Source organism: Alosa pseudoharengus, unplaced genomic scaffold (assembly GCF_046254945.1).
Source record: "Alosa pseudoharengus isolate Yale_2024_CS ecotype anadromous, Long Island Sound unplaced genomic scaffold, YU_APseudo_1.1 YU_APseudo_1.1_scf_16, whole genome shotgun sequence".
Taxonomy (NCBI): Eukaryota; Metazoa; Chordata; class Actinopteri; order Clupeiformes; family Clupeidae; genus Alosa; species Alosa pseudoharengus.
Genome location: NW_027468630.1, coordinates 22,227,904 through 22,245,336, shown reverse-complemented (window position 1 = coordinate 22,245,336; position 17,433 = coordinate 22,227,904). Strand labels below are relative to the sequence as shown.

The 17,433-nt window shown below is 44.6% G+C and overlaps 2 protein-coding genes across 3 annotated transcripts; one reads left to right on the top strand and one right to left on the bottom strand.

Annotated features, from left to right (window-relative positions):
• On the top strand, positions 1 to 5,044 carry tm2d3 (TM2 domain containing 3). Of its 2 annotated transcripts, none has more exons than XM_076287470.1 (6): positions 1 to 119; positions 1,036 to 1,134; positions 1,230 to 1,402; positions 1,545 to 1,719; positions 3,264 to 3,339; positions 3,735 to 5,044. In XM_076287470.1, the coding sequence occupies exons 1-6, from the start codon at positions 11 to 13 to the stop codon at positions 3,898 to 3,900; spliced, it is 798 nt and encodes a 265-aa protein (XP_076143585.1). In that variant the 5' UTR covers positions 1 to 10; the 3' UTR covers positions 3,901 to 5,044. The 2 variants fall into 2 exon arrangements, with proteins under 2 accessions (XP_076143585.1, XP_076143584.1); XM_076287469.1 differs by having other exon boundaries at positions 4 to 125.
• A 1,720-nt stretch (positions 5,045 to 6,764) lies between these two features.
• On the bottom strand, positions 6,765 to 11,787 carry larp6a (La ribonucleoprotein 6, translational regulator a). The gene is made up of 3 exons (XM_076287468.1): positions 11,063 to 11,787; positions 9,448 to 9,646; positions 6,765 to 8,903 (listed from the first exon to the last, which is right to left on the bottom strand). Exons 1-3 carry the CDS (start codon positions 11,785 to 11,787, stop codon positions 7,791 to 7,793), a joined length of 2,037 nt encoding a protein of 678 aa, XP_076143583.1. The 3' UTR covers positions 6,765 to 7,790.
• Between the last annotated feature and the right edge of the window lie 5,646 nt (positions 11,788 to 17,433).

The following is a 17,433-nucleotide window of genomic DNA, read 5'->3' as shown; positions in this document are numbered from 1 at the left end:
AGAGGCTGGCATGGCTGCCCTGCGCTACCTCTGGTGTGTTTGGAAGGGCTACAGCATCATGAAAGCCTATGGAATAGTTTTACTATTAATCTCAGATATTTGCCTGAAATCTGTTCACGGTAAGGGTAAGGTCATATGTCTTATATTTCTATTTAAGAGCTGATGACACGCATTCCGTTTGCCAAGCCAGCGTTATGCTAACGAATCAAGCTGGATAGGTAGCTAACGTTAACTGTTAGCTAACTTTAACTAACGTTACTAACTGGCTGTCTCGTGTTATACTGAGAATTGGGAATGAAGACAAATGTCGTTACTCCCTGATCTTTTCAACACTTAGCAGCCAAGGTTACAAGTGAGATTCATCTTTCTGAGGAGCCACGGGCTTCTCTAGCATTCCTGTACAACGTTAGCCATCTCTGTTGATATGAAATGCTAACAGTTAACTTGTCTTTGCGATAGCTAACGTTAACTAGCTAACACATCAGCAATTTAGCCAGCTTGCCGTGAGCATAACATGTTCTAACGTTAACGTTATGCCTCTAATATAACATTACAATGACAGTAGGTATGCAGTTGTTGGGCCTTTAAACAAGCAGATGTGTAAATGCATATAATCATAGAAAGCTCACAGCAGCATTGGTGTTGACGTCTTTTAAGTTGAACGTTGTTTTCCATCACGGGGCAATGTGACTTAACGTCATTTAGGCACACATTTCTATCCTGAGATTATTCACTGTGTCAGTGTGACAAGTCAGCAGCCTAACTTTGTCGCAACACCCATTTTAGTGTAGTCTATAGACGTCACTATAGGCGTTTTTATCCGTTTTTAAACTGCATGTTTACCTTAACCCTATCACCTTAACGTGGTTTCTCGTGGATCAACAATGCCAACAATGTAGTTTATCAGCATTCCCAGACATATATATCGTATGTTTAGTAGTTCAGTGACATGTCATGCTTGCCTTGTACGTACTGTACAAATCCGTTTAGACACATGATTTTGAACAACTCGACACACGATGTTTTATGTTGCAGGGTACTTGAGCTCACCGCATGTGGGCCAGGAGGCCTTCAGTAGAGACGCGCAGTATAGTCCTGTCATCACTAGTCCAGTGGTACCCGCCGTCTCCTCCGGTAAGACTAATACTTACACAATATCTGAATTCCACACATGGTCTGTGCTGTATGTTGTATGGGGAGGAAAATCTGTTGTTTCATCTCACCCACAGCTTCTCCTGTTCAACCAAATGGTGATACCTCCAAGTGTCCCAGTGGTGGGCTATGCAGCAAACTTCCTGCAGACTGTGTTACATGCAGTTACCAAGAGTACAAACTGTCCAACTGTAGCTATGGAAAACCTGCATCTTTTTCTTGCAAGTCCAACAAGGGTGTCCATTGCACAGTCAGTTTTTCTTTAATCCATAATTCTTTATAATCCTTTAATTTTCTTCATGGAACAATGCCTGTGTGTGTGTGTGACAAATCAGTGCATCTGAGGTGCAGCCAATTGACCTTCTGTTTGCGGTGCTTGTGTTTACTCTCAGGATGAATCGGGTAAACAGCAGACAGAATTTAACCAGACCATAGCATGTCAATTCTGCTGGCAACTGGACCCATCTCAGTACCGCTGCAAGAACGAAACCAACTGCATGACAGTGGCTTGCCCACGCAGGCGATACAACACCACCTGCAAAGTGTTGGATCACGTCCACTGCTTGGGTAGGTCCAAGATACATGTGATGGATGTTTCTTAAATGTGATGGGATTTGGGGAAATCCATCACAGGCTTGAAAGTGCAAAGGTATCTCAGTTTGTATACCACTGCTAAAAGAAGAACAAAGTTGTACTTTTGAGTTCACCTCACTGTGGGTCATATCACTGCATAAGATTAGGAGAGTTTCAATTGCACGGGAGCAACAAGGGAGGGAAGGTGAGGAAGTAGCGAGCTAGCGCTCTATTTTGTTTGAAAGTCAACAGAAGTGACGTTACCCAGCATCCCTTAGAGCACCTTTAAAAATGTAATCTATAATAAAATGGTTTATTGTGTGTTTAGCCACTCTTGGCATTTACACCCTAACATACAAGCTTTATTTTATCTTCTATTAGTGTGGCCATAGTAGTGGTGGAAGTGATGTGTATTATGATCACAATCAGATTATCAGACAGTTATGATTGGGTTTATGACTTGACTTGGAATTTGGGGAACTAGAGGGGTATTTCACAAAACCTAGATAAGGGATTAAGCTGGGATTTTTAGGTTATCCTGGATGAATTTAGCCTTGACTTGGTATAACAAAAGAGATGGCACATAAGTTACCATGGGGATTTATTCTCTGCACCTAGCCTGGTCCCGACCAGGCTAACAGCCAAGCTAAGTTAATTCTGGTAATTATGTCGTCTTATTGGTTCTGCTAGCTGTCATTCACATCAGACCTCCATGCTAATTTTTAAGGAGCTTTATTCCATTTATAAACTATTTGCTAAATGTATTTGCTTGCAAAACAAAACAGATTGTCTGCCTACTACCATATGGTTATTATTTTAATTGTGATAGCCTTATAATTATTAACATAGGTTATAGGTACTCATTGTTTGCTTATTTTATTGATAGACGTTTGATGAATAGCCTAGGGCCTACTGTAGTTGATTGGGAGTGGAGGGGCAAGTTTTCGAAGGTATTTTCAACTACAATATTAATATTGGTATATCATATATGTGCATATTTGCAGTGGCAAGCGCTTACTTATTGACGTTGCGTTCCGAGACAAGGAAGCACTCACACGTGGGTGCATACGTAAATTTGCATTCAGTTGGTCTACCACGCCTACTCCTGCTGTTTTACAGAAATAGCCATGATTCCCCATTCCAAAAAGGACAACTTTACTTAATTGTTAGTCTATGTCAAAAGCCGTTGTTCACTTTGTGTGAATGACGCTATTTTCCGCGTCTTTTTTATTCCAACCGTGGGCACTTTGGAGCAGAAACGAGAACGCGCACACATCCTGAATTACTTACACCTGGCTTGACATAGTCGCTCCTACTCATCCTGGATTGGCATTAGTGAAACGAGTTGAGCTAGGATGACCAGACAACGCTATGTCAAACCTCGCTTTATCACTTATCTTGGATGTCTTAATTCTGCCTTTGTGAAATACCCCTTAGGCCTTGATTGATGACTGTTTTTTTTTTGTGTTGTTTCAGAGAGAGGGAGTAGCTGGCTTGTTGCTATGTAAATACGTTAACCATTGCCTTTATCTCCCCAGGGAAAAGAGAGTTCAAGAAGCGTTTGTTCTGCAACTGGACCGGGGGATACAAGTGGTCTACAGCACTGGCATTAAGGTAGTAATCCCATGATTCATTGTTATTGACAGCCTGGATATCTGGGCTCTGCAGCTACAGTTTTACACATTATGATTTTAGCTCTAAACACACACGTTTTATTGTCTTATTTGGAGTTGCTTTGAGAGTCATATTGGATTGAGAAAAGCTTGCCATAGTTTTTTATCCATTAGCATCAGAGACTATCTATTACAAGCTATGAAGTCCTTGTCAAACACGGCACTGGAAGTCACTTAACTAATGAGGGAACCAATGACACCTTTTCATTCAATATTCAACACATGCATTAATGCAGTGTGCCTTGTGTTGCTCATGGCCATTACTCTCTTTTGGACTGTAACATTTATCCTGTGATAAATGAGCCCAGCTCATGCCTTGCCTGTGTTCCTACGCAGCATCACCCTGGGTGGTTTCGGTGCCGATCGGTTCTACCTAGGCCAGTGGCGCGAGGGCCTGGGCAAGCTCTTCAGCTTCGGCGGCCTGGGTATCTGGACGCTGATAGACGTGCTCCTGATCGGAGTGGGCTACGTGGGGCCGGCAGACGGCTCCCTCTACATCTGATTGGCTGGCCCAGCGCGAGGTGGACTGGTTGCAGGAGGTGGTGAGGAATGCGGTGGGTGGGGGACAGTGGAACGACAGCGCGCCAGGTCTTTGGATCTCTTGTCCAGTCCCCCCAGGTCACTTTAGACTCCTCTCTCTCTCTCTCTCTCTCTCTCTCTCTCTCTCTCTCTCGCTCTCGCTCTCTTTTTTTATCTGTATCTCTTTCTTCCTCTCTGTATGGACTCTCTCTCTCTATGCGCAAGAGATCAAATGAGATCCCTGTTAGCACATGTCTGGCCAGCCAAGCTCCCACCGCAACAGCCTCCTGCTCCCATCTGCCCTCTGAGAGGACTCGGAGCTCCGCTTGTCTCCACTGCGGCCCACGCGTGTCAAAACAGCTCCCCCTCCACTTCACGTCACCCTTCCCCTCCCCCTCCCCAAGCTCTGTGGTGGGTCCCTCACTCACGGAGAACTGCTCCAGGATGGGGCCTGTGCGTGCAATGAGTCTTTTAAGTAATTGGTTATATGCATTATACATTCCCGTCAGGGGAATGCCATTGAGGATTTACACTGATGGGGGTGCCATAGTGTTTGCACATCAGAGTTTGTGAAGCGACTGCCACACGGTTGAACCTGAATGTGAGTTGCCCGCTGAGAACTCAAGTGATAGTTGGTTGTTAATGTTTTAATTTATTCGTTGTGGGCTGTGTGACTGGAATGACTTTTCCATGGCAGTATGAAGGACGTGGAAGCACCATATATGGTTTATGTTAAATACTCACGGAAGACAAACTCCAAATGCATGACCGGTCAGAGATGATAAATGGAACAGATGTTATGGATGCTCTCCTTTATTCTGGTGCACTGATACTTAACACAGATCTGCCAAGGCATGCTGTAGTGTTCCTCCAGTGTCTTTTTGTGTTGTTGTTTTCTACTTCTAAGGAAATTGAATGTTTTCTGTTGAACTGTTAAAATGCTCTTATGTTTTTCTGCATACAAAAATCGAGTTAAGACGTGATTCAATTAATGGTTATGATCCATTGCGCTTGTGTGCATGGTTAAGTACATAACTGATCAAAAAATAATTACTGTCAGGCATCACATGGTATCACATCTTGTCACAACAAGTTTTAAGATTAAATAAACTCTTGGCTATGTTTCATGCTAGTGTATTTCTTTGAAAGTTGACCTGAAAACTAGTCTGCCCAAGTAGATACACGAACTTAGACTTTTAAATGCCATTAACACACCATGGAAGACAGCGAAAAAAGACAGAAACATTCATTTGTGCCCTCCAGCAATGGTGTATATCTACTCATAATGGTTAATTATTCCAGAGTTGTTTATTGACCTTGAGGTTTTTCCATACCTTCTGTATGATACATGAGTCACCTAAAAGGTCACTCCACCCTACCAGTCCCCTAAAGCTGTGTTAACACAAATGTGCTATTTTTCACAGTCACCACGACTTTGTTGCATCGCACTATTGACAAAGTATTACAAATTATGACCAGAGAGAGCAAAGATCCTCACTTTCCCTCTCTGCTGTTGCATAACAATACCACGCCAGGCACGAGTCTCCGTCGTCCACAATACCACGCCAGGCACGAGTCTCCATCGTCCATGGTGGGACAGATTTTTCTCCTGAGGAAATGAGGCAGCGTAGTGTAGTCAGACACCATACACTGCATTGCCCTTGCTTCCTACCATCGGTGCCTTTGCTTAAACTTACTCCCCCTCACACAAAACCTCCTACACAACAACAGCAGTGTATGTGTGTGTGTGTGGTGTTGACAGAGATCCAGCTGGCTGCCTCTGCACTGTTACTGGAGTGTGTGTATGTGCGTGTTGGTGTGGGAGTCTGTGGTGGGCCTCCTAATAACCAGCTGTGACCTCTGCCCCTTATGAGTCATCACCATGCTGTGAACTGTTTTGTCTTGTAAGTGGAGGTTCCATAGTAGATGCCTGTTCCAGTGAAGGCTAAGATCAGACTTTACATGAAGTTAGTTTCTTTGTCTCGCTGTAGAGAGAGGTTGGTAATGATGGTCATTACAGGCTCGCAAGTAGCCTAGTTGTTGGAGGGGTAATAAAGAAAGCACCACGTGGAACAATCATTCAGACCAATGATCAGGTGTAATTTTATGCTAACGACACAAGCCAGCCATTCCTAGTCCTGATTCAATAACACTATAAAGACTAACGTCATAGCCTAAGCCATTTAATAAAGATGACGTTCCCCCAGACATGCTATTATTTTGAATTGCAGATGCCGAATGCAGGGCACAGGGGAGCAGACCCGCAGTGACTGGATAATGGGTTGTTCAATTAGTGTTACATAAAAACAATGAGCATGGAGACGGCATTCAACTTCTCAGTTAGGCCTACTCTTCTTCAGCACCCTTTTGTCAGAGTTCCGTGCCCAGGTTCAGCGCTGCCTAATTGCAGCACATTTCCATGTCGATTTCGGCAAGAGTTGCGCTTCCATAGATGTGGCTGGTTGCTAAGAAACATCTGAATGTCATGCGCTTACTAATTGTATCCTAGAATGTAATGGAGCTGAAATACCGGCGCCTCATTTCCGACGACCCCTTCGTACACCGTGCCGCTTTTATACTTTCTGCCGATTTCCGCACTGTGCCGTTTCCGACGTGCCCCAATCACACTCCGCCAGTCGCTCGAGAGTCCATCTGTGCAGAGATTCACACCAGCAAAGCTCACACGCTCGAGACGCGGCTGTGCGCCTTGGCAGACCATCGCAGCTGTGTTTGGGGATGCAAATCCATGTGCCATTCCCATTTGCCATGCCCAGGCCTTGTAGTTAAGTAATTTGCTGAGGTGGGAATGATGCCAAATGTAATGGAACATATCAAACTAGGTATAGCTTACAGAACAAAGCCTGAAGAAAAACAACCACTGAGATGCCATTTCGGTGATTTATTTATATCATAGCAAATACACGCTGTACATTGCCCCAGTTCATGAGTAAAGGCAAGTGTTGGAGAGAAGGTTTGCTATGTTGTGGACGTCCCTTCGCGTATCCCTTTACTCAACATGCTACAAATGGACAGGAAGCAGCAAAACCTCGAGCCAAGGAAGAGAACCCTGCCATGACATACTGTCTTTGATTAACAATAGGCCTAGTAACCACTAAAATAAAAAGCATTCTCCAAAAGGCAAAAAATGGAAAGGGGGAAATAATAAGTTAAACCTAAAAACTTTAAATTAAAAGAAACAAATAATAATAAAAAACAAACAATTACCATTGAAACTGTATGGCAAAGGGAAAGGTTATGGCCACAGATGAGTGCAATTGCCACTTTTCCTTTTTTAACAAAATACAGGAAGTGCTATGGTGATACTTCATACACCACACACCCCTAAACCACACTATAAACATAGACAACATTCAAAAGACTGTCGTTTGTGTAACATTACACACACATACATTAACACGCATACACAAGAGGACAGCGATGTAAAGGAAATAGAAAAACTGAAAGTGCTTCTGAAGTTCATCCCTAATTAGAACTTCAGACACCTGTGGAGGTGGCAACTCAAATACTGAGGAGCTTGCTTTGTAAGTTCTACATATATAAATTACTTTACCATCAATTTCTTCTCTAGCAATACTTTTTTTACAATATCAATTGGAAAAAAAAAAAAAAAAAAATCCAAAATAAATGATCACAATGCATGTTATTAACCAAAGTGTGTATAAAAAGTATTACAAAGACAAAAAGACCAGACTTCAAAACGACTCAAACTAAATGTTTTGGTGGCCACTTCAGTGTTTGGAGGGTAAAGAGGTGAGGGTTTGGGTAAAGGGATTGATTGGCTGAGGATTTGGGGATGGGAGAGTCTTGTAACTGGCTGAGAAGGGGGTAACTATTGGGTGGTCCTGGGATGCATCAAGTTTGCGTGGTGACAGTCTTTACCCGGTCGCTCATGGCGGGAGGGTGGAAGCCTCGGGTCCCGTCAGGCCCGCGAGGCAGGCGCACCACCCCAGGAGGAAGGCCGTCGGCATTCTGGATCTTTCGACCCAGCATAGGGCTCCCCACGGGGCTGCTCTCCTGGGAGGCCACCTGCTTACGCCGCTGCACCCAGGGGCTCCCCGAGGGCGTCAGGCTGCTGTCCGAGGAGTAGTCGGCCCAGCGCCTGCCCGGCTCCGGGCTGAGTCGACCCTCGCTGGCCAGTGGAGACTTGTGGGGGGCTTTGCGCTGTGAGCAGGGGCTGGCACGCGGGCTGGACCAAGGGCTGGAGCGCGGGGACACCGCCGGGCTCAGGTGATTGTTCTGGAAGCCAGCACCGCCACCGGACGTGGGGCTGAGCTTGTTCAGAGAGCGCGTCTTACGGGCCAGTCGTGGCGACGTGGGGTTGCTCTCCGTCTCTGAGGAGCTGCACGCCGAGTCGTCGCCGAACTGCAGCTCCCGCACGCGGCTGTTGAGTGAGCGACTCTTGCGCATGCCCATGCCCCCCTCCTCCCGCTGTAGCCGCTCCTTGGACACCTTCTTCTTGGGTGGCTTGGTGCCGATCAGCACCACCTTCAGGCCCAGCGGGCTGGCGCCCTCCTTCTCACCCCCGACCACCTCGTGGGCCTTCACGGCTGCCTCAACCTCCTCGAACTCCACGATGGCACACTCCTCCTTTCCCAGCTGCAGGTAGCGCCCGCTCAGCTTCTTCAGATCTGCAGGCAAGTCCTTCCCGGGCTTGAGCACCCGCACCGAAGCGATTGGCCCGTACGTACCGAAAGCCTTTAGCAACAGCTCCATCAGGCGCTCCTGCTGTGTCGACCCACCCCCATTGGCCCCCGCGTCCAATGCCCCTCCCTGCAGTGCCACACCCAGCTCGGGCCAGCGGTTGAGCTCACTCAGTAGAAGCATGCGACTGGGCAGGGATTCACTGGCAAACACAGGGACTGTGGTCCTGCGGCGCACCTTGCGCCCTTCGTCGTTCAGCTCCAACAGCGTAGACTGGCGCAGGGCATAGGCTGTGGTTCTCCAGTCCCGGGTCAGATGCTTCACCTGCAGGGAGAAAGGCGGGTGAGAGCAGGAAAACCATCACACACAGCGCAAGAAAAAGGATGTGGTTGATGCAACTTCCTCTCATGAGTCATGACTGACAGTTTGAAAAAAAAAAAAAAGAGGATGCTACGCTGATGAGCCGATTAACACTTTATGGTCATAGTGGATTTCTGTGACGCTATGTGATTACAACGTGTTCACAATTTATTGTGACATAACCGTCTTTGCTGATGCTAGCATGTGCCTCTCAGCACAGTGCTTTGTGAAAAACAGAGCAATGGCAGCAATAACAGAAACAGAGCTATTACACTATAAGCAGGGTAATCATGCTGGAGCCTCTAGCCGGCTGTTGTGATCAGTTAAAGGATTGTACATCTTAGAAAGCCTGGAGCATGCCATGTTGAGAGACCATCACAGTGCTGTTGCACAAGTCTCTTCACTGAAAAGGAAGAGGGTTCATTTTTCTATTTCATCCTTGCGTGGATCAGTGCATTCTATTCCATATGCATGGAGTGTGTCTGTGTGTGTGTGTCTGAGAAAATACCTTTTTGAAGGAGGTGAGCAGCTTGACGCTGACGAAACCAAGCTTGTTGCGTCTGACATGTTTGAGCAGGAAGGCGTCATGTTCCAGATTCTCATCTGACAGGTAATACTCAATCTGGGCCACCAGCTTCTGTGTAAGGTCTGGGTCCGGGGGCTGCCAGCTCTCCTCCTCAAGTTCACCCCCACTCGTGCCAGCCCCACTGACGGTGGAGGAGAGGGTTAAAAAAGAAAAAAGAGACAAAAGGAATGGAATACAGAAATAGTGAGAGGGGAACAGACAAGACAAAAGTAAAGAAACAAAAACACACACAAAACAAAGAGAGACAAAGACAGTCAGAAACAAAGAAAGGAGGAGGCGAGTGCATGTTGGAGAGAGAAAAGAAAATCCAAATTAGGGTGACCTTAATGGCTGTGTAGATGTCAACACATGACACATGACAACGCAAAAAGCCTGGGCGGGATCTGAGGGGCGTTTTTGGAACAAGTCCCTGCAACATGTTGCTTTTTCGGATTCAAAATTCCATCGTCAGTCAGCCTGCCTGACCATTACATGACCATCAACAGCTTTCTGCGCCAGGATCTGAACACTACAAACTGTCCAGCCAACATCAGTGAAGCAGCCAAGACCTCTTAATCTAGAGTAAACCCACACACACACAGTGTGAGGGAGACAAAAACGTGTTCTCAATCAACTGCTTTATACCTTTAGAACTATCAGACAGGACTATGGTTAAGGCTTAACATTTTTATCCCGCTGATCAAAACACTGGCTGCTAAAAAAAATAAGTGTGAGTCATCGCCTCCTCCCGCTGCCTACATTCGCTTTCTAATAGCTACCCAGCGCGAACAGCAACCGGCTGAAGTGGACGGCACCCTAGACGACTCACAGAGTGGCATAATCAACAATTGTGTTGCGGTCAGGAAGGAAAGGCCTTTAAAAATAATACAAAAGGTGATTAGTCACCATGCCTCCTACACACAAGCAATCAATTAGCCCTAGGCTATTCGCGCTGGTGCTTCATTTCCACACCGGCCAGCTGTCAAGAAAGTATCCTTAGGCACGGACATGTGTGGAAGCCCAAATAAACGGGCGATCAGAATCCGACCGCGAGCAATTTGGACGGCGAGGCACGCGAACCTGATTTGTTGCATCAGGTGGCAACTGTTGTGCTGGGCACTAAAGGAAGCTTAAAACCTTCCTGATAACCTTCCAAATAGGCTACCCCTTTTTAACCAAAGGGCAGAAGCTTGAACGTGTCAGAAATCGAGGGCCAGCGAAACATGACACAGGGGATTGGATCAACAGGTCTGAAGGTGCCATTCTTGACCTGGTTGGCAAACAGTCGAGATTTAAGTCAAAGGGAAGGGATTAATTGAATGGCTTTCCAGAGCTACGTCCAAGTGTAACATATCAGCACTTTAACCATTTAGGTAGGCCTATCCATATTCGCTATAGGCTTCCTGGCAGTCAGTAATCACGATTCACAATCAAATAGCCCAACATCAATGGTCTCTCCGACACAGTGTAACTGTGTAGGCTGAAAAGGATACATTGTTAGAATATGCGGTTACTTTGTAAACAGTCTATGACTGACTACTTCTAAGCAATAGCCTACCTTGATTTGTCATGTCGTCCAAATTCGTCTTCGCTACCGCTTCCTCCATGAATATCCAAATGGTTTACCGATACCTCCTCGTCAGGTTCTAACTCCTCGTCCTCTGCTGCCTGAATAGCAACAGTTATCGTCACTTGGGTGCCCATCTCCGACTGGTGCTGGTCCACCGTTATCACCTCTTCGTTTACAGTCAGCCCGACCAAGTCTGATACAGACTGGCTGGGGAGCTCCATGGTCGTACTCATGCTACCTGAGGTGAACGTGTCTCCTGTCAGTACGTCCGCCTCCGTTGCAAAGGCAGTGTCTCCCCGACTGCTGACGGAGTTGGCGCTCGAATCGAAAGCAACGACGGGGTAAGGGTTGCAAAAAGCTTCAGGCTTTTGGCACAAGCGCTGATGGAAGGCGAAGGGAGCCCCGAAGATGCGCTCCACAGCTTGCCAGAGCTCCCGGATTCTACCCCACGGAGAGCCCTGTGGTGGCGGCGCGGAGCTGTTAGCAGCTAGCGAGACACAGCTAGGAGCAGGGGAAGCGAAGGGGATGGAGTCGTCTTGTGGTGTTACTTCCTGATATGTAAGAGGCTTTTTCCTTTTGAAACGCGCCCTCGGATTGGGCCATGGCATCTTTCCGCACTCATCCCCAACCCACCAGCAAAATGCGAGCTGAAGCCAGGAGGGAGGCAGGAGGAAGGAAAGACAGCGGAGAAACGCGTGTATTAATGCGTGCATATTCTTTGTCCCTGTTCCTTTGTCTATTTTATTTGGGGAGTTTGTTACTAGTTGATCATTGTCTATATATTCGTGACACGTTCATAAATTCAGGTGATAACAATAGTGTAATTAGGGAAAATGGGCCAATCAGCGGCGTCAGCAGCGTCGACCCACTTCACCAGTCTTGTAAATTGGATAATAGGCTTTGGCATTTAGACCGGAGGAGATTTGCTTGCGAGGAAAGACGAAAATAAAGGACATGAGAAGAGTATTTGTCCTTCTAAGATTCTTGATATTAATTAACATGTGTGTTTTGTTAATATGATAAGCAGTTGTACATAGCATTATTAAGTCCCTTTCCAAATTATCCTGCATTCAATATGCATCTAACTAATATTTTTCACTGAACAAAGTGTTTTCAGACACATCTTGGCATTAGTGATGATGTCAATCAGTTTCGCCTGCAGTTTATCTCTCTCTCTCTGTGTGCGCCCCCCTGCATGCATGTGTGTGACGGCAATGACGTCTGTCACCCATCGGCAGGTAGCCAAGCTGGTGCACTGACTCACGCCTTTGCACCACCCAGCCCTGCCCAGCCACTGTTACTGATGGTTCACTCGGTCCAGTCGCAGACACCCACTGTGAGGTAATGCTGCTGCAAGCATCAGAAGTGTCTTATTATCTCACTGGCAGGAGCAGACCAAAACAGGACCCTGCACTTAAGAGAAGAGAGTGGGAGCACACACACACACACACACACACACACACACACACACACACACACACAGAGTGAGAGAGGAGGCTACTACTTTTTATCCCTCAAAGAAGAAAACAGGAATGTATAAATGTCAGGCTTGAGCTGCATATTTTGTCATTTTTCACACTAGCCTAACCGCTGCCAAACAATTCTGAATTACAGATAGAGCAGAATGGTCAACAAAGTGACTTCATAAACAAACCTCTCAGGATCAACATGTCAGTCAGTCACTTCAAAATACACCCACTTCAAAATTTGCCACAACAATGACAAGTGAGTTTATTTCATTCACTTCAAAGCAATGTTATAAGACATACAAAAAATCGAAGAGAACAAGAAAGAGGGTATTTTTAGTGCCAGGTCAAAATACTTCAGAAAAAATGACTCAAAGTTTACCTATGTGTGGGCCACTTATGCTAGCATCGGTCTATATTGGATTAGTGAAGAGAACCACCCTTTTACTTTTGATTTGAGATTCGGGAGCCTGAAAGTCTTTCCACATGCACCAAGTGTTTTACTCCACTTTGCTGCAGTTGTACTATGAAGGATCTGTTGCGCAACACACACAGACACCCTCCAGCACACATAGGGAGTGCCTCTTTTCTTAAGCTCTGGAGCTCTTTGCTTTTCTTCTCTGTCAGCTTTTCAGTTGTTTTCACCCGTTGATCTTACTGGGTATGTGGATTGGTGAGTGACTGACCGCGTTTGTGCTATACCTTGCAGGCTCATTCTGACTCAGGCAAGATATTTATAGATTATTGCACCCAGGAGAGAGCTGACTTGCCCAGCCCACTTTCCCCTGCCCTCCCCTCCCCCTCTGCCTCCCTGAATACAAAGGCAACAGACAAACAGCACAGGTCCCTGTGTCTCGATGGTGTGTGGTAACCTGCCAATGTGAAATGTCTCACAGATACACATAACCCACTTAACTCCTGCTCCTATTTAACTACATGCTGCATGTGTAAAGAACAATGGCATATTTTGTTTATGGGAAAATATTTTTTTTTCACATTTTCAATATAATTTTAGTTTCAGAAGAATATTGTGGCTATTTTAAGAATCAATGCATGAATGAAGGCTGAATGAATGATCAGTCAGACAATGTTTGATTTTTTTATGTGAAGGTATGAGATTGAGGTACTTGTGCTTCTTATCTTAAATGACAGATTTCAGTAGCCAAGCTTTTGGACGCTTTGCAAGCTGTCATGCAGATGTACCCACATTGGGCAACAAATGGGTGTGAAACCACCACCATTCTCCCACCTGGAAACCCATGGAAAGCTAGATCACTAAACTAAACTAACTTAACATGCAATTAGGATACTAAGCATTTGCAGTGTTAACAAACAGCAAAATGCAATTCACATAAAAAACAATATAGGCTATTTCACATTGCATGCTTTTTGTTTATACCCTCCTCAGCTGTTCTCGTATTTAATACTTTTGCCAACCCTATCCTGAATTTGGCAGCCAGGTCTCAATGCAATGAATGTTCTCTCTTACAATGCATGGGGTAAATGGCACGGCATGTCTTGGTATCCAGCCACTACATCTACACTGGCATCTAGTCACAAGGTTGGTGGTTATATACCCTCCCTCTGCCTTCTCAAGGAGGTGGGGTGGAAGAACCATCTGTAACTGGAAGGGACTACTATACTTTGCCATACAATGATAAACGTTGGTATCATTCTATTGCTCTCATAATATCAAGCTTTGTTGTATATGATCATATCCTGGTTTTTCAGGTACCATCAGCTCATACTGTGATGTAGACCTATGGAGCATGTCAAGAAAATTGTGGAAAGAGAAAAAAATGAGAAAACTCAACAGCTGCAAAAGCTGCCATGTGTCTCATTGGTGATTTGCCTTAGTAAAAAGGGACCACGATATTGTGGGTAGTCCCATGAGGTTTCTAGGCCAAGTATATTTGCATATTTACTTAAATGCAAATGTAAATGCGAATCAGGTTTCTAGGCCAGGTATACTTGCGTATACAAGGAATTTGGTCTCTGCGTTTATCCCATCCGTGAATTAGTGAACACACAGTGAATACACAGTAAGGGGAAGCAAACACAAACCCGGAGCAGTGAGCTGCCTTGCTACAGCAGCGCTTGGGGAGCAGTGAGGGGTTAGTTGCCTTGCTCAAGGGCACTTCGGCCGTTCCCACTGGTCGGGGGATTGAACTGGCAACGGTTCCAAGCCCGGAGCTCTAACCAGTAGGCCACGACTGCCCCCACTGATTATAAACACTTAGGCTACAATACCACAAAATGGCACTTCAAAATCACTTGAGTTCTTGTGACATGGTCCGGGTTTCACAGGTGCAATGTCTTACCACTTTCACTTGGTGAGAAACAATTAATTAATTTTCGATCATGTGTTTTCCCTTATTTGTTAAATAGTAATAAACAGTTTATGCTGCATACCAGCTGATGTTCTCACTAGAGGAAATGTATCTGTAAACAGTGAACACCTAAAACAGGCCTTGAAAAAAAGCTCCTCAAAAGCCCACCTTAAAATATAGCTGCAATCGGCAATTATTGGGGTCCAAGCATCCCACAGCAGTTGCAACATTTAGTGGAGGTAGAAGTGGTTCAATAGCATCAAAAGGAGAGACAGTTGAAATTGAATTGTAGGGATTATTAGAAGATGTAGTCAACTAAACCACATAGGAACCTCACAGTACTTTCCTCCATGTCATAGGGGAAATTAGAATCCAACACTCTTTAATAAAACATAATTTACATTTAAGAGATTGTACCAGACTTAAAGTGAATATTTCGTCACTAGAAACATCTGCCGTCTGTCAAATGCTGTTGCATTTTCAGCCCTGAACAAAACTGTGTAAAAATGTGCAATGTTTAATTTGTCCCTCCTGAAATGAAATTAGGCATGAGGAACAAAAGAAACATTCAGTTCAAGCTGTAAACTTGACACAACTCCAGTATCTTACAAATTATCATGAATGCTTTTTTGAAAAAAGGTGTTATTCTAGATAGGCCTAGATTCCTGCTGGACTATATGTCTTAGTCTGTTAAAAAAGTTATTGTCATCAACATCAAGCGTGTATGAAATATTATGCACTATGGATGATTCTTTCCATTTCATAGCCAAAACAGTAAATGTTCCCATTTATTCATGTTTCAAAGAAAAAATGTTATTCTGTTATGTCAATATGTGAGCTAAACCATTGCACATCCAAATAATTACCCTTCACAACCTACACCCCAGTCTCCATAGGTTTACATGGCCTTCCTGATAGACCCAAATATATTTACATCTTTCTAAAACTGCTTTTCCATGTCTCACCGTCACAAAATATATAAACACGAATAGGCCTATTTGAACATTTACTCAGAATATATGGGGGTAGCATAGCCTACTACTGCCTTGGTTGGGACAAATGAAACAGGTGTTTGATTTGTCCCACCATAGACGTCTATTATTATAGCCTGTTTCCATGCATTCCGACAGTCTGGGATTGTGGATATCACAGGGTCTACTGAATAAGCATTGTCGAAATGTACTGTAGCCTAGATAGTGCATGCAGAGCCATATACGGCTCTGAACGCATGGGAAGCACTCCTGGCCAATATGTAATTTAGTAGGCCTACATCTATGTTGCATGATAAATGAGTTTATCACGTTTCATGAAGATTGTCTATTCATACAGGTAGGCCTACTGAAATATTTGGCGTAGGCTATCTACAGCTTTGATGTCACTGCTCTGATGCAATTACACTTTTGTGAGATCTCTCTTAGATCCGGAGTCTATATGCTGAATTTAGTGACTGAACCATTACTAGTTTTGGCTGCCCAATCACTTGTTTTTACAAAAGAATAAAGAAAGAATAATATGTTCAAAGACAGGGTTTCCGCAGCTTTCTGCTTGGACCCCTAAAAAAAGACCGGATATTGGCGTTACCAGTGGAACGTGTTGTCGTTGCTAAGGAAGTGTGGCACGCTTTTTCTGTCCAACGAGGATCGGCATCCCTCTCAACTTCCAGCTTTTTTCAAAGCCTACCACTGCGCTTTAGTCGTTGTAGTATTCTCTTCTGGGCGTAGATTAAAAAAACAGAAACGTGACGCGAAGGAAGTGATACTAAGTAAACTAAAGTAAGACTATAATTCACATTTGTGCTGGTATAACTGGATTCGTGACTAGTGTCGCTGGTCATCATTCGGTCAGCATGCGCTCACACAAACATCACAGCAACAACGGAAGACCGTTCTTCATGCCCACAGTAAGATGACGCAGCTTCCAAATAAGTAAACAGGGAAACGTTAAAATAAACAGAACTTAAGTTCCTCCTTGTTTTTGTTAACGTCTGTGCTTGTGAAATATCATTCACCACAAAATGTTACGACAAGCTCGGTCAATTCAAGTGTCTATTATGCTATTAAGTGAAAGACTAATGTGACAGTTGAGCTGAACTCAGCTGAGTGGAGAGAAGTGGTGAATACAAATGAGAAAGACATTAGTCTTTATTGCTCTAACTTGTTTCCCCCCTCTCTATACTTTAATAGGTTAATAGCTATAAATTGCACCTTGCTGCAGTGAAATCTCTGATACCTGACAGAGATGTTCAAAAAACAGTGAGTATACTGACTGCACACCTCAGTATTTAAAAATAATGTTATGTTAAGGCTTATTTCTATCTATTTTTAATAAACCTCTACATTTTACCTCTTGGCACAAAGGCACGAAAGCCCAAAAAGTAATGACACACATATTGCTCACACCCAGACAAATTTGCTTCCACAGTTTGACTTACAAGCATGCCATGAACTAACCAAAAATATTTGCATGGACTCACTGAAGAAAACCCCACCAAGATTAGGTATGCCACCAAGAACAGGTATTCCCAGAGTCACATACTGTGATATGCATTTCTAAATTGATAAGT